The 22132-nt window shown below is 43.8% G+C and overlaps 2 protein-coding genes and 1 non-coding gene across 3 annotated transcripts; all 3 read left to right on the forward strand.

The window, feature by feature from the left end:
• Window positions 1-840: 840 nt before the first annotated feature.
• On the forward strand, window positions 841-5104 carry LOC120740819 (otolin-1-like). The gene is made up of 5 exons (XM_040043293.1): window positions 841-857; window positions 1444-1690; window positions 1930-2010; window positions 3196-3276; window positions 3357-5104. Exons 2-5 carry the CDS (start codon window positions 1447-1449, stop codon window positions 4259-4261), a joined length of 1311 nt encoding a protein of 436 aa, XP_039899227.1. The 5' UTR covers window positions 841-857; window positions 1444-1446; the 3' UTR covers window positions 4262-5104.
• Window positions 5105-12191: 7087 nt separating this feature from the next.
• Window positions 12192-12264, forward strand: trnak-uuu. The gene has a single exon. It is a non-coding gene; the product is annotated as a tRNA-Lys (tRNA).
• A 2976-nt stretch (window positions 12265-15240) lies between these two features.
• LOC120740820 (putative gustatory receptor clone PTE03) lies at window positions 15241-16654 on the forward strand. The gene has a single exon (XM_040043294.1). It carries the CDS (start codon window positions 15642-15644, stop codon window positions 16575-16577), a length of 936 nt encoding a protein of 311 aa, XP_039899228.1. The 5' UTR covers window positions 15241-15641; the 3' UTR covers window positions 16578-16654.
• The last annotated feature ends 5478 nt before the right edge of the window (window positions 16655-22132 follow it).

Consider the following 22132-nt stretch of genomic DNA (forward strand, 5'->3'; position numbering starts at 1 on the left):
CTAAAACTTCTCCTTTTTCTGAGGTCATATTATAATGATTGACAGTGTTATGTTATAAGACCTGTGCCAGTAAAACAGCAGGAAGAACAGATACAGACCTTTGCCATCGGGAGGGATCGATTTCCACCCATGTAGCCCTTTTTTTCTTTGTCCTTGCATGTGAAGCTGGGAGTTTTGGGGAGTCTAGTCCTGAAACTGAGCCATCACATCGTGGGTGTATCACCCGCTCTGCTGTATAGTTGACCCACATCCTGATTCCCAGGGTGCGGCTTTAATGAGGTCCCACCTATGGAGCGTTTGTTTGTGCGGGATCCGATGACGACCTTCAGTCAACCTGCTGGATCGTACATCAGAGAAGGATTATAGTTACACCTGGGCCTATCAGGGCCTCCTCACCTGAGCAGCTTTCTTTTTTGGCTTTAACTGACTTTTTGTTCTCATATTGTGTTTTATTTAAATGATATTTCTCCTTCGTGTTGTTGGTTTGATGTTTCAGTAACAACCTGTAAAAACTGTACTTGTAACCGCACACGCTGCGGAGACCGTCGTGCACCACTGAGGAAGAGGAGGAGGAGGAGGAGGAGATGAGGGTCTGACATCATTCTGCTGATCACAAACAGCTGCAAACTGTAAGTGTGTGTGTGTGTGTGTGTGTGTGTGTCTGCCCTGTCATCTGACACCTGTGAGGCTGCAATGAGGTCACATTTTCAGTACAGTCAAAAACATGAAATGCAGACTAACACACACACACACACAAACATGTGGGTGGGGCACCGGGTGGGCGTGGTCCAGGTGTTTTATTAGCTGCTGTGAGAGGTGAACTCAGAGAAAAGGCAGAAGGCGAGAAACACGACAAGGTGAGTTTCTTTAAAACCTTTAAACCAGGAAAAAACGAGTGACTATTTTTACTAATTTGTATAAAATGCATTTTCAAACACTAGACGACAAACACAGGACACCAAAGCATGTTTGTAACATTTCAAATTAAAACGAATTAATGACACAAAACCGGACTTAACTAAATAATATTTAACACAAAAACAGTTTACTATACTTAAATATAGACATAATAGAATTTGATAACACGGACAGATTTTAGGCAGATCGCACTGAGTAAAACCCTCTTTGAACAGATTTGAAAAGACAGAAAGTTTCCAGAAGATAAAATCTTATTTTAAAAGTGACCCGAGGACTCCAGGGCACTGTTTTTTCAGATAAAAATGAAGATGTATTCTTTATTTTCGTGGCAAATGTACAAGCCCTCATCGGTGAGTTAACCAGAGTTCATGGAAGCTCCTGACCTCCGTCGCTGGCTGACCGTCCTTTAACTCCCCGATGAAATGTTCACGTCCTTCCAGGAAACTCTCAAACACAGCTTCAGAGCCCTGCACAAACTGGCATCAGCAGCAGGAGGAAGTTCAAGCATCTCCTTTTTCTCTGCAGACCATGGTGACCTTTCTTCTTCATGCCCTGCTGGCGGTGATGTTCCTTCCTGTTGTCATGTTAACAAATGGGACCCAGTCCCCTGTCCTCACCTTTGACCCAGCAGCTGTCAGTGACCGGGATGCTTATTGCCAGATGCTCCTTCAGTCCAGCGTCCCCGAGCAGCAGATCCCCTGGTTTTGTGTCTGCACTCGGTGCCAGAACACCAGAGGGCCCAAAGGAAACCGCGGAGACGAAGGGCTGCCAGGTAACCTGGTTCTATATCATGACATTACAGACCACACAGAACATTTTTACATTATTTTATTTCCATCAGACCGAAAATAAATAAAGAAAAACATGACGAATATGAGAAGCTTACAGATTGTGTATCAGTCTGCACACATGCTTAAATTAACATGATTTACCTCTGCCTCTGTTGGGCAGTGAATGAACTGCAGCTATTGTTGCTTTGTCGGTTAATCAGTCTGTTGCTCTCCCCGTCAGGTATTCCTGGTAGTGCTGGGGAAAGAGGCATGTCTGGGTTCAGAGGTCCTCCAGGTTTCGTGGGCAGCCAAGGAGCCAAAGGTTACTGATGGGGAATGCTGTGAAGCAGGCTCAGTATTCCCAATATTTCCATTTTTCCTTCTTTAAGAGTCTCTGTCAGGTAGAAAAAAACTAATTTTGCAAGATGTGGCTCACTGATCGGACACTGATTCTTTTCACCAAAGCAATCTTTGTACCTGGCCAAGCATCTCATTCCTATGATTGGAAATCTAAATGGGATTTAAAAAAACATTTTATGTGAAGGAATGTCAAACTACTTTACACTGTGAGCCACAAACAGGACGATTTGAATTTCAGAATCAGAATACTTTATTAATCCCTCACGAAATTATGTTATGTTAAATTATGTTTCAGTGCTCCCGAGAAGAGAAGCTTTCCTTTGTCTCAGTTTAGAGAAGTTTAACTCCACATTTAATCTGTAATTTATGTTAATTTTCTTAATATAGGAACAATAAGCTTAATTTAAACTGTACGTGTCTGTTTTTCTACAGGACAAAGACGTGGCCATAGTAAATGACTGTTAGCACGACTGTTTGGGCTTAAATTATAATAAATAAATGTTACAGAAAGAGTTCTGATAGCTCATTCTCCACACTGTCCTGTTATTATATAAATAATAATTTCTCTAGTAGATCATGAAAAATCAGGAACTCTTCTGTCATTTAATTGTTTATCTATTACGTTGTATCGCGTGAACAGACATTATTATTATTATTATTTACTTTATTTTAATCTATTTGAACAGTTTTTCCCAAAATGCCTACAGCCAATCAAAAACACCACTTCAAATTTGAATCTCTTTGTTTTTATAGCATTTACCACGAGAGCAAAAAGAAACACAAATTCCTGGTTTAGCTCTTAAATATTCCTACATGCTGACTGTGTTAGTGGCCCCGAAAGCTGCTGTGAGAGGCTGAAGTTAAATTATTGGATGATAGATGATCAGTTCCTGTTACGAGCAGTGGAAACTATAAAAGGTTTGAAGCTGCTCCTGTTTCTGCATCATTGACTGTCTTCTCTTTATGAACTTGTCTGAAAAATACTTCATTTAACCACTAGGGGCCGTTGTAGTAAAAAGAAATGTGTGTTATCTTCTTAGTGCCCTAAACTGCTTGGACTCTACTTGTGATTTTCTGTTTTGCTATAACTAAATGTTTACCATGGTGTGAGTCACCTGACTTTATCTGTTTTGTGTTCAAACTTTAGGACAAAAAGGCGATGATGGGGATAAGGGCGACTGGGGACCTCAGGGGCCTGCAGGACTCAGAGGACTGCAGGGCTTCAAAGGTGAGTGATGAGGCAGTCATCGGGTGCTTCACCCATCGAGCCTCAGAACACCTCCTTATCCTGTTTTTGTTGGTCTGCAGGTGAAAAAGGGGAGCAAGGTTTTGTGGGTCTTCAGGGGGATCCGGGTCCTAGAGGAGATGATGGTGTCTGTCCTGATAATTGCAAGTCCATCCCTGGAACTCAGGGACCAACTGGTTTGATAGGCCCTGCAGGATCCAGAGGTCTACCTGGCACCCCGGGGATGCCGGGTCCCAAAGGTGTCATGGGTGAGATGGGAGAGTTTGGGCCCCCTGGTGTTCCTGGCTCTGTGGGTGAGAAAGGAGAGCTGGGGCCACAGGGGGAGTGCAGATGTATAGATGGAGCCAATGGACATAAAGGAGAAAAAGGAGATACAGGAGTCAAAGGTGATGTGGGACCAATGGGCACCGAGGGCCAAAGAGGGCCCCAGGGGATAAAGGGAGACATGGGGCACATAGGGATGATGGGTCCTCCAGGTCCCTGCATGCCCGCCATCCAGTCGGCCTTTGCTGCAGGCCTGACGACCAGCTTTCCCTCACCTGACACCCCCGTGGTTTTCTCCTATGTTTTCTACAACATCCAGCAAAATTACAACCCCAGCACCGGCATCTACATCGCCCCCATCAATGGCACCTATGTCTTCAGCTATCACGTCACCGTCTTTGACAAAGTCCTGAAAATCGGCCTCTTTCGTAACTTCATGCCAGTTATTAAAACCACAGAGGCCAGCCAGTTAGCAACCACCTCACAGTCAGTTGTCCTTCACCTGCTGAGGGGAGATTGGGTGTGGATTCAGGTGAAGGATATGGTAACCAACGGCATGTATGTCAGCAATGAGGCCAGCAGTGTTTTCTCTGGCTTCTTGCTGCACCCAGATTCATGTGATTTGGCTTTACTCAGATCCCCCATGCCCCTCAAAAAGGTTCCCGATGATGGATACACCTGGGGCGGCACCCCCCAACCCTGATCAAGTTACACTCATGTTACACAAGGCAAAAATATTTCCCACCAATCAGACCGACACAAACATAGTGTAACCACAGACGACGTGCTTGAACATCAAATGCTCCGTCAGGTTTTTGCACTTTGTGAACCATCCTTTAGCAACCTTATGTTTTAGACCAATAGGGTGACTTGTGGTGTTGTGGTCTCATTAATTTTGGAGCTTTTCTGTTTTCTTTGTATTTCTAGAAATTACAGATGGTATCTGATGGCGAAGTTTCTCTCCGAGCCTCTGCTGTAATAACATCCTGTATTGTTGGCGTGTCCTCGTTTCCTCCATGGTTTCAGTAGCGCTGGAGTATTTATATCCCCTCTTATCTCTCTGTCTTTGTCTGTAAACTGGTGTGAGCTCCAAACTCTGAGATTTACAGGCAACGAGTTACCTGATGATCCCCTGACACCGACCCAACTGGGCAGGGTCTCCCAAAACAGCTCCGCTCTGCTCCAGACAATAAAACCGAGACAACACGAATCTCTGTCGCGCCCTGATGACCTGATGTTCTCTGTTTTCCAACAGGTCATGCATCAGAAACATCAGCTCTGAAGCATCTTCACATGCAAAGATTTCTGTGAGACGCACTGCTCAGTAACAGCTCAGGATCTTAAAATTCCCAGAGGAAAAAACTTGTATTTTAATATTGGAACACTTGCATTGCAGGATGATTTACTTAAAACTTGAAGATGTTAAAGTGAAAGCTAAGGGGATTTGGGAGCTCATGTTGCTGTCTTCAGATAACATCACACAGTTTCTCTCTCAGAGTTTATTGATCAGTGCTAACTGGCGTTGAGTCTTTTAAAAGAAAAGCTTGTATCGAATTCAAATTCAAATTTTTATTTGTCACGTACACAGTCATACACAGTACGATATGTAGTGAAATGCTTGGACAACTGCTCGTGACCTAAAGAAAACAAAAAAGGAAAAGGCTATGAATAAGATAGGAAATAAATATGAAAAATTAAAAAGGGTAAATTTAACTAGGAAGGAATAAAATATAAATTAAGGTTAAAAATGAAATAACTGTACAACACAAATTAGAATGAAGGGTAAATTTAACTGGGAAAGAATAAGATAAAATATATAAATTAAAGTTGAAAATAAAATAACTGTACAACAAAATACACAATATAGAACTATATAAGAATGTATGAAGAAATCTAAATATAAATAATATATACACAATAACAGCAGCTGTACAAGTATTAACCGGAAATGAAGAATATAGTGACCAGTGTTGTGCAAAAACAATGTCCAGAATGTCCAGTGTGTGTAAGAACTGTATGTGTGGGTCAGTACTGTGTGGTGGTGTGATTGAGAGACCGTATCGCCTGCGGGAAGAAGCTCCTCCTCAGTCTCTCTGTGTTGGTCTTCAGGGAGCGGAATCGCTTTCCTGACCTCAGCAGAGAGAACAGTCTGTTGTTGGGATGGCTGAGGTCCTTCACGATCTTCCTGGCCTTGGTCCAGCACCGCCTGCTGTAGATTGAGTGCAGGTCAGGGAGCTCGGAGCGGATGGTGCGCTCAGCTGTGTGTTATTAGGTCCAGGTGTTGGTGTCATCAGGTTCCTCACACAAAGCTAAGAATAAATAAACTGGGAGCTCAATATATAAAACAGTTTATTTAATAAATACATTAATTTCAGAACATACATGTAAAAAAGCCTCCCGCATCCAAACCCAACAGGAAATCAGCCATTTTGAATTCCATTTTGGCATCTTTGCTAATAAAGTTTTCTTAATTGAACTTTTATTTAACAGGAAGTCAATTAAAATTTAAATGTTTCTTGTTGTTTCATGCATATTTCTGTCCATCAAGATACATTTTAACAAACTCCTGCTTGAGTCGTAACAGATCAGTTTTCAGAAGACTTTGAAGAGTCTGGTGTGCCGACCTCTTCATGCTGTGATGGAGGTGTGTCATGGGAACTGTGGCAAATTTTGATATTTAGATATGAAATTTTAAGTTGCTGTGTATAATAAATTGTTCAGTTGACCCCATTGCATGCGAGTCCCAGCCTGAGCACAGCTACCTGCCAGTATTCAGTTACAGTCACAGTGCCACCTAGTGGCAACAGGGTCATTGCCATATCATCCAGTGTATGTAGCAGCCAATGAGTCCCAACCCTGCCTACAGGAAGTGCCTGAAACACATGCAGCATGCTGACGGTCACTGCAGCTGTAACGTTTCGCTGTTCTTTTCATCTCTATTCAAACAAAACAGTTTCGAGAGCTTCATTCTTGTGGTCCACATTAGAAAATAAATCATTAGCAGGTGGGGTGATTCTAGTTCACGCTGAAATAAAAATCAAATATTAGAGATGTTGTGGGTTTTGGTTTGTGATTGTCCTCTGTATGAATACTTGTGTGTTGTTAAATTTAAAAATCCTCTATTAAAATAAGAAAGAAAGGAATCTGTCATTTCATGTCTGAATGAAAACTAACTGCACATTCAACAAGAACAATGTCAGCTTTAGAGCTGGACTCCAGACGAGTCCACCCGAGCTGTCTGTTGTGTCTCTACAAAGTAAACCTCGACTAAAATTAATTCACATTCACAAAGAAACAGTGTCTGAAGGCTGAGCACATGTTAAGCATGTGTGATGCTTCAGCTGGCTGCCTGTCTCAGTGAGAAAGTTGCTTGTATTTTTCCACCAACAACACGTTGGTTCAGGCTTCATTCATTTCTGTTCAACATCGACTGCCAGGGTTGGCATTGTTGGCTGCACAGCAGTGTTTAATTTTCAACAGATTATGTTCGTCTGCAGGCCCGGCCCTAACCAATCTGGCGCCCTAGGCAAGATTTTAGGTGGCGCCCCCCTACATCGGCAGTGCAGTGTATGTACTCACAAGAAACCGAATAGCTTTGTCTTTGACCTTTTTTTTTTACTTAAAGAAAGCAAATTCACAATCAGAATAATTAACAAGATAAAAAAATATATGAATAAATAAATGAATACAAAAAATAAAAAATGAATATATGAAATACAATAAATTTTACATACATAAACACAATAAAACGTGTTAACAAGTTGGATAAAATAAATTAAAAATACAATATAAATAAGGCAACAGGAACACCGCTTGATGCTGCTGCATCATGGCTGGGTTGTGCTGCTGATGCTGCATCACTGGTGGGTTGTGCTGCTGAAGTGGAAGCAGCAGCGGTAGATGTGGTAGATGGCCCAGGGGTGGGATTTAGAAACTTCAACAGTGCATCTGAAGAGAGGAGTATGTGACACCACTGAGTATTAAAGTCTAATAATAAAAACATATGATTCCAGGAATAAAATGAAATGATATAATATAAATGAAAAACCAAAGAGATATATGTATGATGTTAACTGATATGCAAATTAGATTAGATTCAATTTATTGTCATCATTACAGTGAAATGCTGAATAGCAGAATGCAAAGTAACAGTATAATATCATATGAGAATGTTATGTTATGATTATCTTTGACCGAATCACAGCAGTGCTCATATTAAAAAACAGCATTCCCTCTCATGTGCTATTGCTTAATTAACATTAATGATGTGCACTTTAACAACTAGGCTTACAACTATAATATATACAGGGGTGGAAAAGTGACTATTACCTGCAGGGTAAACGTTAGCTAACCAGAAGGCAATAACAATGTAAACAAAAAACACCTGCTTAAAAGATGAATACAAATGAGGAATGGTGGGAAAGGTGGGAGTACTGTAATTACCTAACGTTACATTATTATTTTCCATAACAATTTAGCCCCCTCCACAATATTAACTGACGTTAAAACAGTTAACTAGCTATTTATTGATTAGCAATTAGCAAATCATGTAACATTAGCTTAATGCTAAAAATTTAGGTTACTATCACATTCAGACAAATAATTTCATGTAGGCTAACGTTACCTACCTCTGTCTTTTTCTCGTTTCTCCTCCTCTTCTTTTCTCTTTTTTCTTCCCTGGGCACCTGACAGTTTTGGCCGTTTTGACATCTTGTGCTGATTTTTTGATGTGGTGACGTCCAAAAGGAACCATGATACGGGAAGGGAGGGGGCGCACCGTGCGGGGGGGGGGGGGGCGTAATGTTGTAACAAATAATATTTCTATTAAATAAGCTTTACATTGCATTTTAATTAACGTGGGATTATTTTTTGTATTTAGAAATAATAGTACCAACTTTTTTTTTTTTTTTCCAACATTTGTGGCACTGGCGTGGCGCCCCCTGATGGACGGCGCCCTTAGCATTTGCCTATACGGCCTATGCCACGGGCCGGCCCTGTTCGTCTGTGATGATGCGACTCTGACACAGTGACAATCAGTGATGGGAATAACGGCGTTACTAACGGCGTTGCTTTTTTCAGTAACGAGTAATCTAACTCATTTCTATTTCTATCATTACAACCCCGTTACCGTTACTAACAAGAAAATGCGGTCGTGTTACTATTTTTCAACAAACAGACGGTTGAAGATGTCTTCAGCTTACCGCAGGTTATATTAGTTGCACGGAAGTAGCTGTAAGTAATCTGGGCGCTACAGCGGCAATCACTTTCTGGCTGACTGATAGGTTTGTAGCATAAACCTATTCGCTGGAACGTTAAGGACAATCTGCTACGCAGCAAAAAGCAAGACACAAGGCACCAAAGTTCTCTGGTTTACTCATGCATGAGGGAGACCTGGCTGGGGCCGAGTGTCGTTCCACCACTTGACCACCGTCAGACTCTCAGCCAGGTTCCCCATAGCACTCCTTTTATTGTGGTTACATGAATATGCATAGGGTCATTAACATATAACATCTTACATAGGTATACATGTGAACAAAGAATACTGTGTGTGTGTGTGTGTGTGTGAGGTCAAGGTGTGACCCTGTGAAGACTCCCCAAACGCTGGTGCCAGGAGCGGGTCCATCTGAACAAAAGGCTCTTATACTTAAAGAGATATACATGTGCCATATATCAACATGAGAAGATACGACCTCTCCTAGGGGGTGTGTAATCTATGCCAGAACACTCTGTAGAGGAAGTGAACGCACTCCCCCTTCATGCTACACAGAGCTGTTACAGACCTCCTAGGATGAGACATTCTTTCAATCTACAAATGATTATACACCTCTAAGCATATATGGTTAAATATTTCTTAATACAAATGACAATAACAAAATCTAAACCCATCATTGACAATCACTTTTTGGCACAACACCTGGAGCTCAGGGGGCAAAACAATCGCACGAGTGCTGCTGTTTGACTGAGGAAGAATAAAGTAGTCTTGGTAAGCCAATCACATGACCAAGATGACAAAGCAACAAGGTGACATATACCAGTTTATAAACTGTGTTGATAGGCCACATAAAACCAGAGTCATGATAAACAATATATACGCGGCGTTTTTTCCTCAATAGTTTCACGTTTACTGTCTAAGGACAGCGCAGCGAGACCTCTCTGCTTATGAGCAAAAAATAAAAAAACGAAACAAAAAACAGCCCGTTCGTGTTGGTGGAAAAATGCACCATGTCGACCAATCAAAAAATGTTATGGCAACATGACATTTGGTTGTTTAGTAAGAGGGGGAAGTTTTAGGAGTGACGGCGAGAGAGAGAGAGAGAGAGAGAGAGAGAGTTTTGAGATGTGAGAGATTTGTGACATTTAGCGTGTTTGGAGTGTGTAGTTAATGTGCTGTCTTGTGTAGTTAATGTGCTGTCTTCTGTAGTTAATGTGCTGTCTTGTGTAGTTAGTGTGTTGTGTTGTGGATAGATTTGTGTTGTGTGTCAGAACAATGAGGCGACTGCTGTCTCCAGGTAGAAACAGGAGTGATACACCTGCTGCTGTCAGACCTGCAGGTATCAGGCTGTGATGTTTCCTTTATAGTGGACAGAAATATTTGGAGTGGCACAAATAATTTGTGGCATCTTATTGAAGAACAGCTGATGGTTCTGTAAACTGTTTGAAATGGTTATTTTAAAAAAAAGGGTAAAATGTAAACTTGTGCATAGGATTTTAAAATTGACAATTTATATTTGCATTTAAAGTTATTAAATATGATTCACTAAATGTTTGTGGTTGTTACAGTAAAATTGTTACTTTTTGTACTTGGATTGTATGTTTTTTGTCCAATTTTAGATCAATTGTGTTAACACAGTATGTCAAAATGAAAACATAACTGTAAATTCAGACATGTGAGGTTGTGCTGAAAACAATGATACCAAACAAGGCAAAGTAAAGAGTTTTTAAAGGTGAAATGTAGAGGAAACATCAAAAGTGGTTAAAAATGGCCAATTATACCCTGGACCCCCAGACTGTTACATATAAGTCAATAGTTACTTTAAAGTAATTAAATACTTTTAGAATCTTATAACTCGGTTACTAACTCAGTTACATTTTTGAAGAAGTAACTATAACTATAATTAATTACTTTTTCAAAGTAACTTGCCCAACACTTGTAACAAACAGTGTTAGCCAAGTTACTTGAAAAAAGTAACCAGTAATTAATTACTGATTACTTCCTGTTGAGGTTTAAATTTTTATCTTAAATGTTTATATGCTGATTATATTGCTTCATATGAGAAAGGCCTAACTCTGAGTACACTCTGTGCCAAAAAGTGCTGTCAGGAAACTGCATGCTTTTGCAGCTAGAACGAAGTGAAAGTGCTACCTGAAAAAAGTAATCGGATTACAGTAACGCGTTACAAGTAATTTTTGTAACTTTCAAGGTTTCCACAGCTGATATTGTCTTAAAATGCCTTCTTCCACTTCCACAAGTGTAACTGTTAGTCCATCAGCCGAACACATGATAGTGGCTCCTAGTTTAATGAGCAGGTCCCTGCCCATCAGATTCACAGGCACGTGAGGAGACACCACATATCTGTGTTTCAAAGTCTGTTTTCCCAGCTCTGCCAGGGCTGGGTCGGTTACTGGCAGAGTCATTGGAACCCCAGAGAAACCCACCACACTCACCATGTGATTGGAAAGTATTGCACTGCTTGGTCTTTGTCTCAGCGTTGAGTAAGTCGCTCCAGTGTCCACCAGGAAGGTCATTTCTGTGCCTTCCACGGTCATCGACAACATAGGATCTGCCATTCCCATACTGTCGGGTCTCTGTGGGTCCCGTCAGTACTGCTCCTCCCCCCAGCCCCAGTCGGCCACGGGATACTGAGCCACCGGCGCCATGCCTGGGTTTGGAGCTTGATATCCCATTCTTTGGGCTCCACGTGCCTGGGTTGGATAATATTGCTCTTGTTGTATCACTTTACGACACTGTCGAGCCCAGTGTCCTTGTTCTCCACACCTGTAACACACGTTTGGGTCCAGCATAGGTCCCCCCAGACCACGACCCCTTGGTTCTCCCCTTCCGTATCCACCACACCCTCTCTGTGATATTCCGGCCCCCCAATTCCCCGCAGGTCGTCCTTGCCTTGGTCCATTGGCGGGCCATCGGTCATCAGGATACAGATTTGAGTTCAGATCTGGCCAGTCAGGCCCAGGATGGCCCTGAGGCTTTGCCACCAGCATTTTCTTAGCTCCCTCCTTACTTTCTTTTTTCTTTTCATTTACTTTGTTTTTGGCCTCCGCCAGTTGCAGTTTCAGCAGCTGCCCCTGCGCCTCCTCTAACTCCTTTTTCTTGTTCATCAAGTGGAGGTGGAATTTGAAGAAGGTCCTCCTCCAGAAGCTCCCAGGCCTCACCCATTATACTATTGACTTACCTAGGGCTTGGTAGGTTGGGTGATCACACGTCATAATACAGCCTAGCGATGTTTCCCCTAGAATCAAATACTTCCCTTGGCTCTTGTCTGAAATGACGATTTAATAATATCTAACTGAAAATCCTCACCAGTACCTACAGTAAAAGGAGAGGATAAGAGATCACGTTTTTACAGAAAAGAAAGACAATATGTGGCCCAGAGGACAAAGACGTGAGTCTTGTTGCCTGGGTAGCTCAGATGGAAAAGCATCAGACTTTTAATCTGATGGTCCAGGGTTTAAGTCCCTGTCTAGGTGTCTCCTTTGGATCATTCCCCTCGTCCTGCTCCAGCTGAAGTCTGTGTATCACATGTCTCTCCCATTTTGTGGAATTTGCGACCGCAAAGTCTGGGTTCTTTTTTAGGTCAGCTCTCACTCGTTCTGGTAGACCTGCCAACACCGCTGAGCGAAACCACGCCCTATGTTTTCTCCCCTGTCCAGGATGTTCATGGTTCTCCTTGTGATGTCCCAGCTACTAGTTGGGACGTGGACACCCCTGAAGTCCCTGCTGCTGGTTGGGACTGGGTCACCTGTGGTGTAGCTGCCATTGATTGAGGCTGAGTCACCCCTGGTGTAACTGCCATTGGTTGTGGATGAGTCCCCCCTGCGGTGGCTCCCTCTGCTTGCCGGGTGGGAGTCGGTTGCCTGCTGTCATCCTGAAAATCCACAATTCCTCCCTTCACTGTTCCTGTTCTTCCTCCCGGTCCCCACAGAGTGCCACTCTCCAGAGTCAAAATTGGAAAAGCGTATATATATATATATATATATATATATATATATATATATATATATAAAACACCCAGCACGCCCCTGCGGGCGGTTTATCCTTCAAGCTCGGGTCCTCTACCAGAGGCCTGGGAGCTTGAGGGTCCTGCGCAGTATCTTAGCTGTTCCCAGGACTGCGCTCTTCTGGACAGAGATCTCCGATGTTATTCCCGGGATCTGCTGGAGCCACTCGCCTAGCTTGGGAGTCACCGCACCTAGTGCTCCGATTACCACGGGGACCACCATTACCTTCACCCTCCACATCCTCTCGAGCTCTTCTCTGAGCCCTTGGTATTTCTCCAGCTTCTCGTGTTCCTTCTTCCTGATATTGCTGTCATTCGGAACCGCTACATCGATCACTACGGACGTCTTCTTCTGTTTGTCTACCACCACTATGTCCGGTTGGTTAGCCACCACCATTTTGTCCGTCTGTATCTGGAAGTCCCACAGGATCTTAGCTCGGTCATTCTCCACCACCCTTGGGGGCATCTCCCATTTTGACCTCGGGACTTCCAGGTTATACTCGGCACAGATGTTCCTGTACACTATGCCGGCCACTTGGTTATGGCGTTCCATGTATGCCTTGCCTGCTAGCATCTTGCACCCTGCTGTTATGTGCTGGATTGTCTCTGGGGCATCTTTACACAGCCTGCACCTGGGGTCTTGCCTGGTGTGATAGACCCCAGCCTCTATGGATCTTGTACTCAGAGCTTGTTCTTGTGCTGCCATGATTAGTGCCTCTGTGCTGTCTTTCAGTCCAGCTTTGTCCAGCCACTGGTAGGATTTCTGGATATCAGCCACCTCCTCTATCTGCCGGTGGTACATACCGTGCAGGGGCCTGTCCTTCCATGATGGTTCCTCGTCTCCCTCCTCTTTCTTGGGTTTCTGCTGCCTGAGGTATTCACTGAGCACTCGGTCAGTTGGGGCCATCTTCCCAATGTATTCTTGGATGTTCGTTGTCTCATCCTGGACTGTGGTGCTGACACTCACCAGTCCCCGGCCCCCCCCTACAGCCTCAGGGTGCTGGACTTGGGGTGAAACCCTCCATGCATGGTAAGGAGCTTTCTTGTCTTTATGTCAGTGGCTTCTATCTCCTCCTTTGGCCAGCTTATTACCCCAGCAGGGTACCTGATCACGGGCAGGACGTAGGTGTTGATAGCCCGGATCTTGTTCTTACCATTCAGCTGACTCCTCAGGACTTGCCTGACCCTCTGCAGGTACTTGGTGGTTGCAGCTTTTCTAGCGGCCTCTTCATGGTTCCCATTTGCCTGTGGGATCCCCAGGTACTTGTAACTGTCCTCTATGTCTGCAATGTTGCCTTCTAAGTGTTTCTAGTAGTTTGATTCCCTCAGTTCTGACTACCTTCCCTCACTTTTTTTATCATTTCCGATGTCATTGCTGTATATCCTGGTGGTGTGGATCAGTGAATTGATGTCTTGTTCACTCTTGGCATACAACAGGGTTCAGGTGATGCAACTTGTGGGCTGTCCTCTTCCTTAGAGACAGGGTAAGGTGTTCCTTCATTTGAGAGGGAATCAGAGTACTTCTCCACATTTAATGAAGCCAGTTGTGGTGGTTGCTAGTAATCTTATACTGATTCCTTCCTGGAATCTGCAAGAATAAACTCTAAATACTTAACTTTTACTATAAAAGTTTTTGGGCCCCAGTTGAACAGTTGGCTGCCCAGAATTTAACAATACTGTTTTTCTATTATTGGGCATGTTCATGAGGGGAGGGCGTGGCGTCAGCAGATTTCTCTCTCCACCTGTCCGTCCATTTGTCAGGTGTAGAAGAGCAGCTTCCCGTGTGGATCACAGACACCTTCACACTGCTCTGTGAAGCTGATGTTTGTTGTCCCTCTTACAGGATGACTGCTGCTGTCATTTGACTTGCTCTTGTTGATGAGGAATCTGTGCTGATGACCTGGAGTTGTTTTTCTCACTCACTCTCACTCTCAGTTTGACTGTTTCTCAGTTAAGGGTGTAACAGATTCTGCCTCAGTGAGAGCAGACTGAAAGAGCCTCACGGTTTCTGCTGTTTTTGTTAAATGAGTTGCTGAGTCCAGCTTCATTGCACAGATGTAAAGTGCTTCTTTTCCTCATGCTGCAAGCTTATGATGTTTAAAGAAACTCATCTGTTTACTGTTGATTGTCTTAATTAATGACTTTTTATGTTGAGAGGTAAAGACAGAAATGCTGTGTGCAGTTTTAATTGCTGATTCCCTGTTTTACAACCCGACAGTTGAAATAGAAAGAACTTTGTATATAAATTACTCATAGGATTAAAAGTAGTTTTTTTTCCTTTGAAATCACAGCAATTAAATAAGTTTTTTCTGCAGATGTTAAAATTATAATTGTGTATTCCACCTCAGCTGGATCTTTTTGTTTCTTTGTTTGATTAGAAAAAGAAAACATTAAAAACTGAGGTTAGGTCCTCATGTGCTTTAAGTTTCTATGCCTGATGGTAAGGTGGCACCTGAGATCATGTCTTCTCTTTGTCGAGCCTTTTTTCTTTATCTAAGAGCTTCTTTAAGTGTCTAAAGCAGATCTGAATGAAAATGTCAGAAAACATGAAGAACGGAGGTTAAATGTTGATCTCTTTTATGTCACTGTGGTTCACTTTTGTACAGGATGAGCTCCTCAATGTGAACTCTGTTTAGTCTTTCTGAAGTGACACAAGTACAAGTTCCCATCCTTCACTGTGGGATTCATTGAGTTTTGTTTTCCTTGCCTCCCTTAAGATTGAATTTATGTTTTTCTATGGTTACTCTGTTTAAAGAATAGTTTTGAACTGAATACAGACTCAGTGCAGCTTGTGTTTAAACTCTGACATGATGAAGAGTTGATGATCCTTTAGCAGCTCGTTACAGGATGGAGAATAACTTTGAAATTGTGTTTGTGCTTCAGGGTCTGAACGACTCGCTGACAAACCGTCAGATCTACTTTGCCTTCGCTCTGATGTCGTACCTCTTCACCGTGTCTGTAAACCTGACCCTCATCATCACCATCAGCCTGGATAAAACGCTCCACGAGCCGATCTACATCTTCTTGTGCAGCCTTTGTTTTAATGAGATCTGTGGAGCTTCGAGTTTCTACCCAAAGCTGCTTCATGACCTTCTGACCAACTCTTATGTCATCACGTACACGGCCTGTTTGGGGCAGATGTTTGTCACTTATAGTTATATTTTCTCTGAGTTCACCAGTCTCACTGTCATGGCATATGACCGCTACATCGCCATCTGCAAACCACTGCAGTACCGGATGCTGATGACAGCTCAGAAGGTAGCCCAGCTTCTGATGCTCACCTGGTGCTTCTCAGTTTTTGAAACGGCCGTGGGCACCGTCCTGACCGCCAGGCTGCCGCTCTGCGGACGCCACATCCCCAAGATATTCTGCACTAACTGGGAGGTGGTCAAACTGTCATGCTCTGACTCGACCCTCAACAATATCTATGCGTTCATGTTGATATTTTCACACCTGTCACAGACTGCACTAATCATGGTGTCGTACGTCCACCTGATACGAGCTGCCATCAGATCTCAAGCCGACCGCAGGAAATTCATGCAGACGTGTCTGCCACACCTCATTACACTGCTGGTCTTCACCACCTCACTGATGTTTGATACCATGTACTCTCGTTACAGCGGCGGCAGTGCAATGAAGGCCCTGCAGAATGCATTAGCTGCTCAGTTCCTGGTGGTCCCACCCCTCGTCAATCCCATCATCTATGGCTTGAACCTGCAGCAGATCAGGTCCAGGATGGTCCACAGGTTCACCCACCGGACTGGGACATTCAGGAAAAACTAAGCCATGTTAATGAAATCAAACATGAAGAAAACATAGGAAGATGAAGTTATTTTCTAATCTTCTGTTCAAGTCAACCAAAATATGTGGATAGAATTCAGTTAAAACTAATAAAATCCAACCCTAAAATGTCACTTTTGGTTCTTATTACTTTAAGTTAAAGTTTATGTTTCATTGTTTTAGTGTCCTGTGCTCGAAGGGTCAAAGAATTATCACTCTGTTCCTTTCATTTGTTTAAAGGAATCTGTGTAAAGATTGGTTAGATTCTAGTAAATGCTAAAACTCCTTGTTACTTCCCACCTTTAAACCGTTGTACTCACACCGGCTGCAATGAAACTGGATGAAAAAATGTTATGAAATGATAGTCATAATCCACATGAAAACCACCATCCCAGCCACGTTGGGCACCCTGCAGCACACACACTTTTAGTGTCACTGCTGCCCTTCATACTTCATACTGCCGTCACTAGAGGGCAGCGACACTTATGTATGAACACTGCTCATCAACTTCTCTTCAGTATCCAGTACTGTGATACCACACAGACTAACTCTGGATACTGTAGCTCCTATGAAAACCTTAAATCAGAAGTACCTGACTCCGTGGTATAATTCTCAAACACGTACCCTAAAGCAGATGACTCGTAAGCTGGAGAGTCACAAATTTAGAGGATCATCATTTAGCCTGGAGAAATAGTTTGCTGCTTTATAAGAAAGCCCTCTGCAAAGCCAGAACATCTTACTATTCATCACTGATTGAAGTAAATAAGAACAACCCCAGGTTTCTCTTCAGCTCTGTAGCCAGGCTGACAAACAGTCAGAGCTCTGTTGAGCCAACCATCCCTTTAACGTTAACTAGTAATGACTTCATGAACTTCTTCACAAATAAAATTTTAATCATTAGAGGAAAAAATTACCAATAACCATCCCACAGATGTAATATTATCTACAGCTACTCTTAGTACCATTGATGTTAAGTTAGACTCTTTTTCTCCAATTGACCTTTCTGAGTTAACTTCAATAATTACTTCCTCCAAACCATCAACGTGTCTTTTAGACCCCATTCCTACAAAACTGCTAAAAGTCCTGCCATTAATTAATACTTCGATCTTAAATATGATCAACCTATCTCTAATAATTGGCTATATATATATAAATAGTGGAACCCCGACTCACAAACACCCCATTTAACAAAAAATTCATGTCCGAAAGTCTCCTTCTATTTCAGTCACATAGTTATAAGTGCACTCACTGGAAATATCTGCCGATAAGTTCCACTTTGTTCTTACTGTTTGCTGCGGTGATGACCTCACATGCTTTTATGACGGTCCTGCCGTATCACGAGTCCTGGGAGCACTAGGCATGTTTTTCTCCATGGTTCTGTCCAAATTCATGGGCTGCTTCCTCCTGAGGACGTATTTGTAGACCGATTACGTCACAGCGACGCGCCGAAGGCTGTCCAAATTCGTAGACTCCTCCGAATGCAGCCGACAAATGTGTCCTCATTTTCCCCGAATTTGAAGGATGGGTCGGGTGTGTCCTTTGTGGCCCACCATATCCCAGAATTCATAGCGCGGCCCAGCCAAACTCCAGTTTCCAACGATGGCGGCCGCTACTAAGTTTTAAAATTACTCTTACTAATCTTTCTGGGTCACAAAATAAACTTTTAACATATTTTCAGGCGAGAAAGTAGCTGTGTAAACATCAAATATCTGCTCGGTTTATCAAGATATCGCATATTTGCAAAAGTGCTTCGACGTTTTCAGACACGTCTGCTACCCACCAGCTCGACAGCTAGCCGGGAGCTCGAGGGTCACTGAAGCCGCCGAGAACGGCACAACTCCCGGCACATCATTTTCACATCACCGCGGTCTTTCGCTACTCAGGTTAAACGTGATATATGAGTCACTTAGACAACCTAAAAATGTTATTGTTGGGCTTTTTTCAGTGTTTTATTTGTTCGTGAGTAAATCGGTTTGGCTGAGATTAAAGTTATTAGATTAGATAAAATAAAACTTTATTAATCCCCCGGGTGGGTTCTTCCTTGGTGTTTACACAGCTGAATAAAAGTCAAACAGAAAACTGATTGAACAGAAGTGTGAGACAGTCGAGAATTTACGCCAGTGTCCTGTTATATTTTAGATAGCAAGGAGCAGACGGCTGAGTTTATTAAACTCCACCGAGACAGCGGTGACGCAAATCAGAAGGCTGGACCGTCCAATTTCCCCAGCCGTTTACTTCCGGCCTACCCGACCTTCTGAGGACCCGGCCCACGTTGACCGCGAAGGCCGGGTCCTCAGGAGGATGCAGCCCATGAATTTGGACACGACCCATGAGTGCGGGGGAATAGGGATCTCCAGCCGTGTGCGTTCCTGCGCAAATGTGAGTCAAAATCCCTCCAGTTCTACGAGTCCATTTCCACTTATAGCACGGGTTGTACTTTGACAATAATTACAGGGGGTTTATGCTAGGAGATTTGTCGAGATTGGTAGAGGCATGTGACTTACCACGGTAGCCTTTGTTGCGGGTTGGATCTGTGCACTGCAGTTGGGTTATTTAGCCACTAGAGGGCACTGAAGACCATGTAATTGTCAACTTTTCCTAATTTTGGGGCATTAGGTCTTTTCTGTTGCCTCACATATGCAGGTATTCTTGTTTCCTGCCTGTTCAAATGGGATTGTGGGACTTTCTTGTGTCAGAGCATTCACCTCTGAGCATTATTTGTGTTACAGTTCATTATATTGGTGTGATGCTGGGAAGTGATGATTGTTATATTTACATGTGATAATTGTGTAGATACTGTAGGTTCAGTGAATGCTTAAATTGTACTGATTAGAATATACTGGACATTCAAGAGATTCAGTGCATTGTGTTTGTCAGGTCTGGACGCTGATCAGCGGTTTCTATCTTTCTCTCTCACTTCCATTCTCTTTCTCCTCCTTTCTGTTGGTGGGACAGATTCATGCCCTCGGCCCACGCCCTCAGAGAAAGGAGACACCTGAGCCTAATCAAGGTTATGAGCATTTAAGCCAGGAGGTGACTGCTGTTCTTTGCTGGATCGTTGTCTGCCACGCATTAGTGAAAGTCAAGCCACAGCAAGTTCAGTTAAGTGTTTCTTTGTACTTTGTATTTAACCACGTCTCCCTGTCTCCAGACTTCCTGGATTCTTCCCCGTGTGATTCTCGAGTGGCGAGTGTTGGAGTGAGATCCTGCTGTGTGTGGATTGTTTGGAGAACGCGTGCCTTCCCCTTGGATTTCCCTGGAGCCCCGTCCCTCACTCTGTTGTACAAAGCACTCCCCTGCACCTTTTTGTATATACACTTAGTAGACTTGTAAATACAAGTCTCTCGTGTGAATCTGATCCTGGAGTCCTGCAATTGAGTCCTTTACATACAACCGTAACAATAACGATCCAGCCAGCATGGACTCAGCTGACTCAACCCCAGAAGCAATCTTGGAACGCCACGAATAAATGCTGCGGCACATTAACCAGCAACTGGCTACGCTAATCAAATACCTTTGGTGAGCCCATCCACTCCTCCTCTGTCTGCTTCTCCACAGTTACCAGCTTCCGAACCTCCGGCGCCTGCACCAGCTATCTCCTCCGCGGACCGATCATTACCCGCGCCAGAGTCTTTCTCGGGTGAGTTTCACAGGTGTGTGGGATTTTTGACCCAGGTGACAATGGAATCCAGACAGTTACAGAGGACCTATGAAACTGATGGAGCCAAAATTGCCTGTTCAGCTGCTACGTGGGCAGGCATTAAACTGGGTGCAAGCCGTTTTAAGAACTTACCCTGAGATCACGTACCAAGACTTCCTTGTTAAATTTAAAAGTGTTTTTGAAAAAGGCACCAGGGCGGAGACGGCCGCTCACCGATTGTTGAACATAAAGCAGGGGAAATCGAGTATGGCGGAGTACTCGGTCGAGTTTTGGACGTTGGCTGAAGAAACCGGGTGGGGGCAGTCGGCACTGATGAGTACCCTGTTGAATAATGTTTGCGATGAACTGAAAAATGAACTAATGATGAGGGATGTACTTAAGACTCTCTCTGATGTGATTACACTGTGTGTGAAGGTAGACGAGCGCCTACGAGCACATCAGGGAACTGGAAACTACATTACCCAGAGGCCTCTGGGACGCACGGAGATGGCTCCTGTTCACTGTCTCCTCCACGGCTCATGATTGCAGCAAAATTAACTGTGCAACTCAAGACTCATTCTCTTAGGGCTCTGATTGACTCTGGGGCAGAACAGAACTTTATTGACGCCTTGCTGGCGCTTAAGTTAAATTTTAGCATGGAGCCTCTGCCGCATTCACTTCAAGTTACAGAGCTTAGTGGCCAGCGTCTCCCAGACATCACTCATATCACAGAACCTGTTTCCCTGACTCTCTCTGGTAAGAACTCTGAAGCCATACAGTTGTATGTGTTCAAAGCTCCTCTCACGCCGCTAGTCTTTGGTTATCCCTGGCTACATCAACATAACCCTGTGATTGACTGGAAGAAGGAGAGTATCCTGAGGTGGGGAGAAGAATGTCACATGTCCTGCTTAAAGGCCGCCACACCTTCCGTGGACCCGCTAACCAATTTCCCGTTCTCCGAGCCGCCAGACCTCTCCTCCGTACCGCCTGTTTACCATGACCTTAAGCAAGTGTGTAAGGATAGGGCACGTTCGCTTCCCCCTCACCGGCCATATGATTGCGGGATTGACCTTCTCCCGGCCGCACCACTCACGACCAGTCACTTATCCAGCCTGTCTCAGCCTGAGCGTGAGAGCATGGACAAGTACATCAACGAGTCACATACAGCAGGTCTCATTCACCCCTCATCATCTCCCGTGGCCGCCGGCTTCTTTTTTGTCGCTAAGAAGGACAAAAGTTTACGGCCCTGCATAGATTATTGCGACCTCAACAACATCACCATTAAAAACAAATATCCTCTCCTGCTGTTAAGCTCCGCGTTCGAGCTTCTCCAGGGGGCCACCATCTTCATTAAGTTGGACCTGTGCAACGCCCACCATCTGGTAAGAATAAGAGAAGGGGACGAGTGGAAAACAGCCTTTAACACTCAACTCAGCCATTTTGAATATCTTGTTATGCCGTTTGGTCTCACCAATGCTCCAGCTGTTTTTCAGGCCCTTGTGAACGACGTGCTCCGGGACTTCATCAACCTCTTTGTCTACCTGGATGACATCCTCATCTTCTCCCGCTCCATCACCGAACACCACCGCCATGTCAGGCAAGTTCTTCAACCCCTCTTGAGAACCATCTCTTCGTAAAAGGGGAGAAGTGTGAGTTCCATGTCACTACTGTTTCCTTCCTGGGCTACGTCATCGAACAAGGTAATCTCAAAGCTGACCCTGTTCAAGCAGTTGTTAACTGGCTGACCCCGTCTAACCGTAAGCAACTCCAAAGTTTTCTGGGATTTGCAAACTTCTACCAACGTTTCATCTGCGACTATAGTAAACTTGCCTTGCCACTGAATCGTCTCATTTTACCCAAGGTTCCTTTCTCCTGGGATGAACCGACTCGACAGGCCTTCACTCACCTGAAAGAACGC

Source organism: Simochromis diagramma, unplaced genomic scaffold (assembly GCF_900408965.1).
Source record: "Simochromis diagramma unplaced genomic scaffold, fSimDia1.1 OVJJ01000377.1, whole genome shotgun sequence".
NCBI lineage: Eukaryota > Metazoa > Chordata > Actinopteri > Cichliformes > Cichlidae > Simochromis > Simochromis diagramma.

Bases quoted from the DNA above. Each gene is read 5' to 3' on its own strand.
- LOC120740819 (XM_040043293.1), top strand. From the start codon at position 1,447: ATGGTGACCTTTCTTCTTCATGCCCTGCTGGCGGTGATGTTCCTTCCT. The intron at 1,691-1,929 runs GTAACCTGGTTC...TCTCCCCGTCAG, and splicing joins CGGAGACGAAGGGCTGCCAG to GTATTCCTGGTAGTGCTGGG. The intron at 2,011-3,195 runs GTTACTGATGGG...TTCAAACTTTAG, and splicing joins GGGCAGCCAAGGAGCCAAAG to GACAAAAAGGCGATGATGGG.
- LOC120740820 (XM_040043294.1), top strand. From the start codon at position 15,642: ATGGAGAATAACTTTGAAATTGTGTTTGTGCTTCAGGGTCTGAACGAC.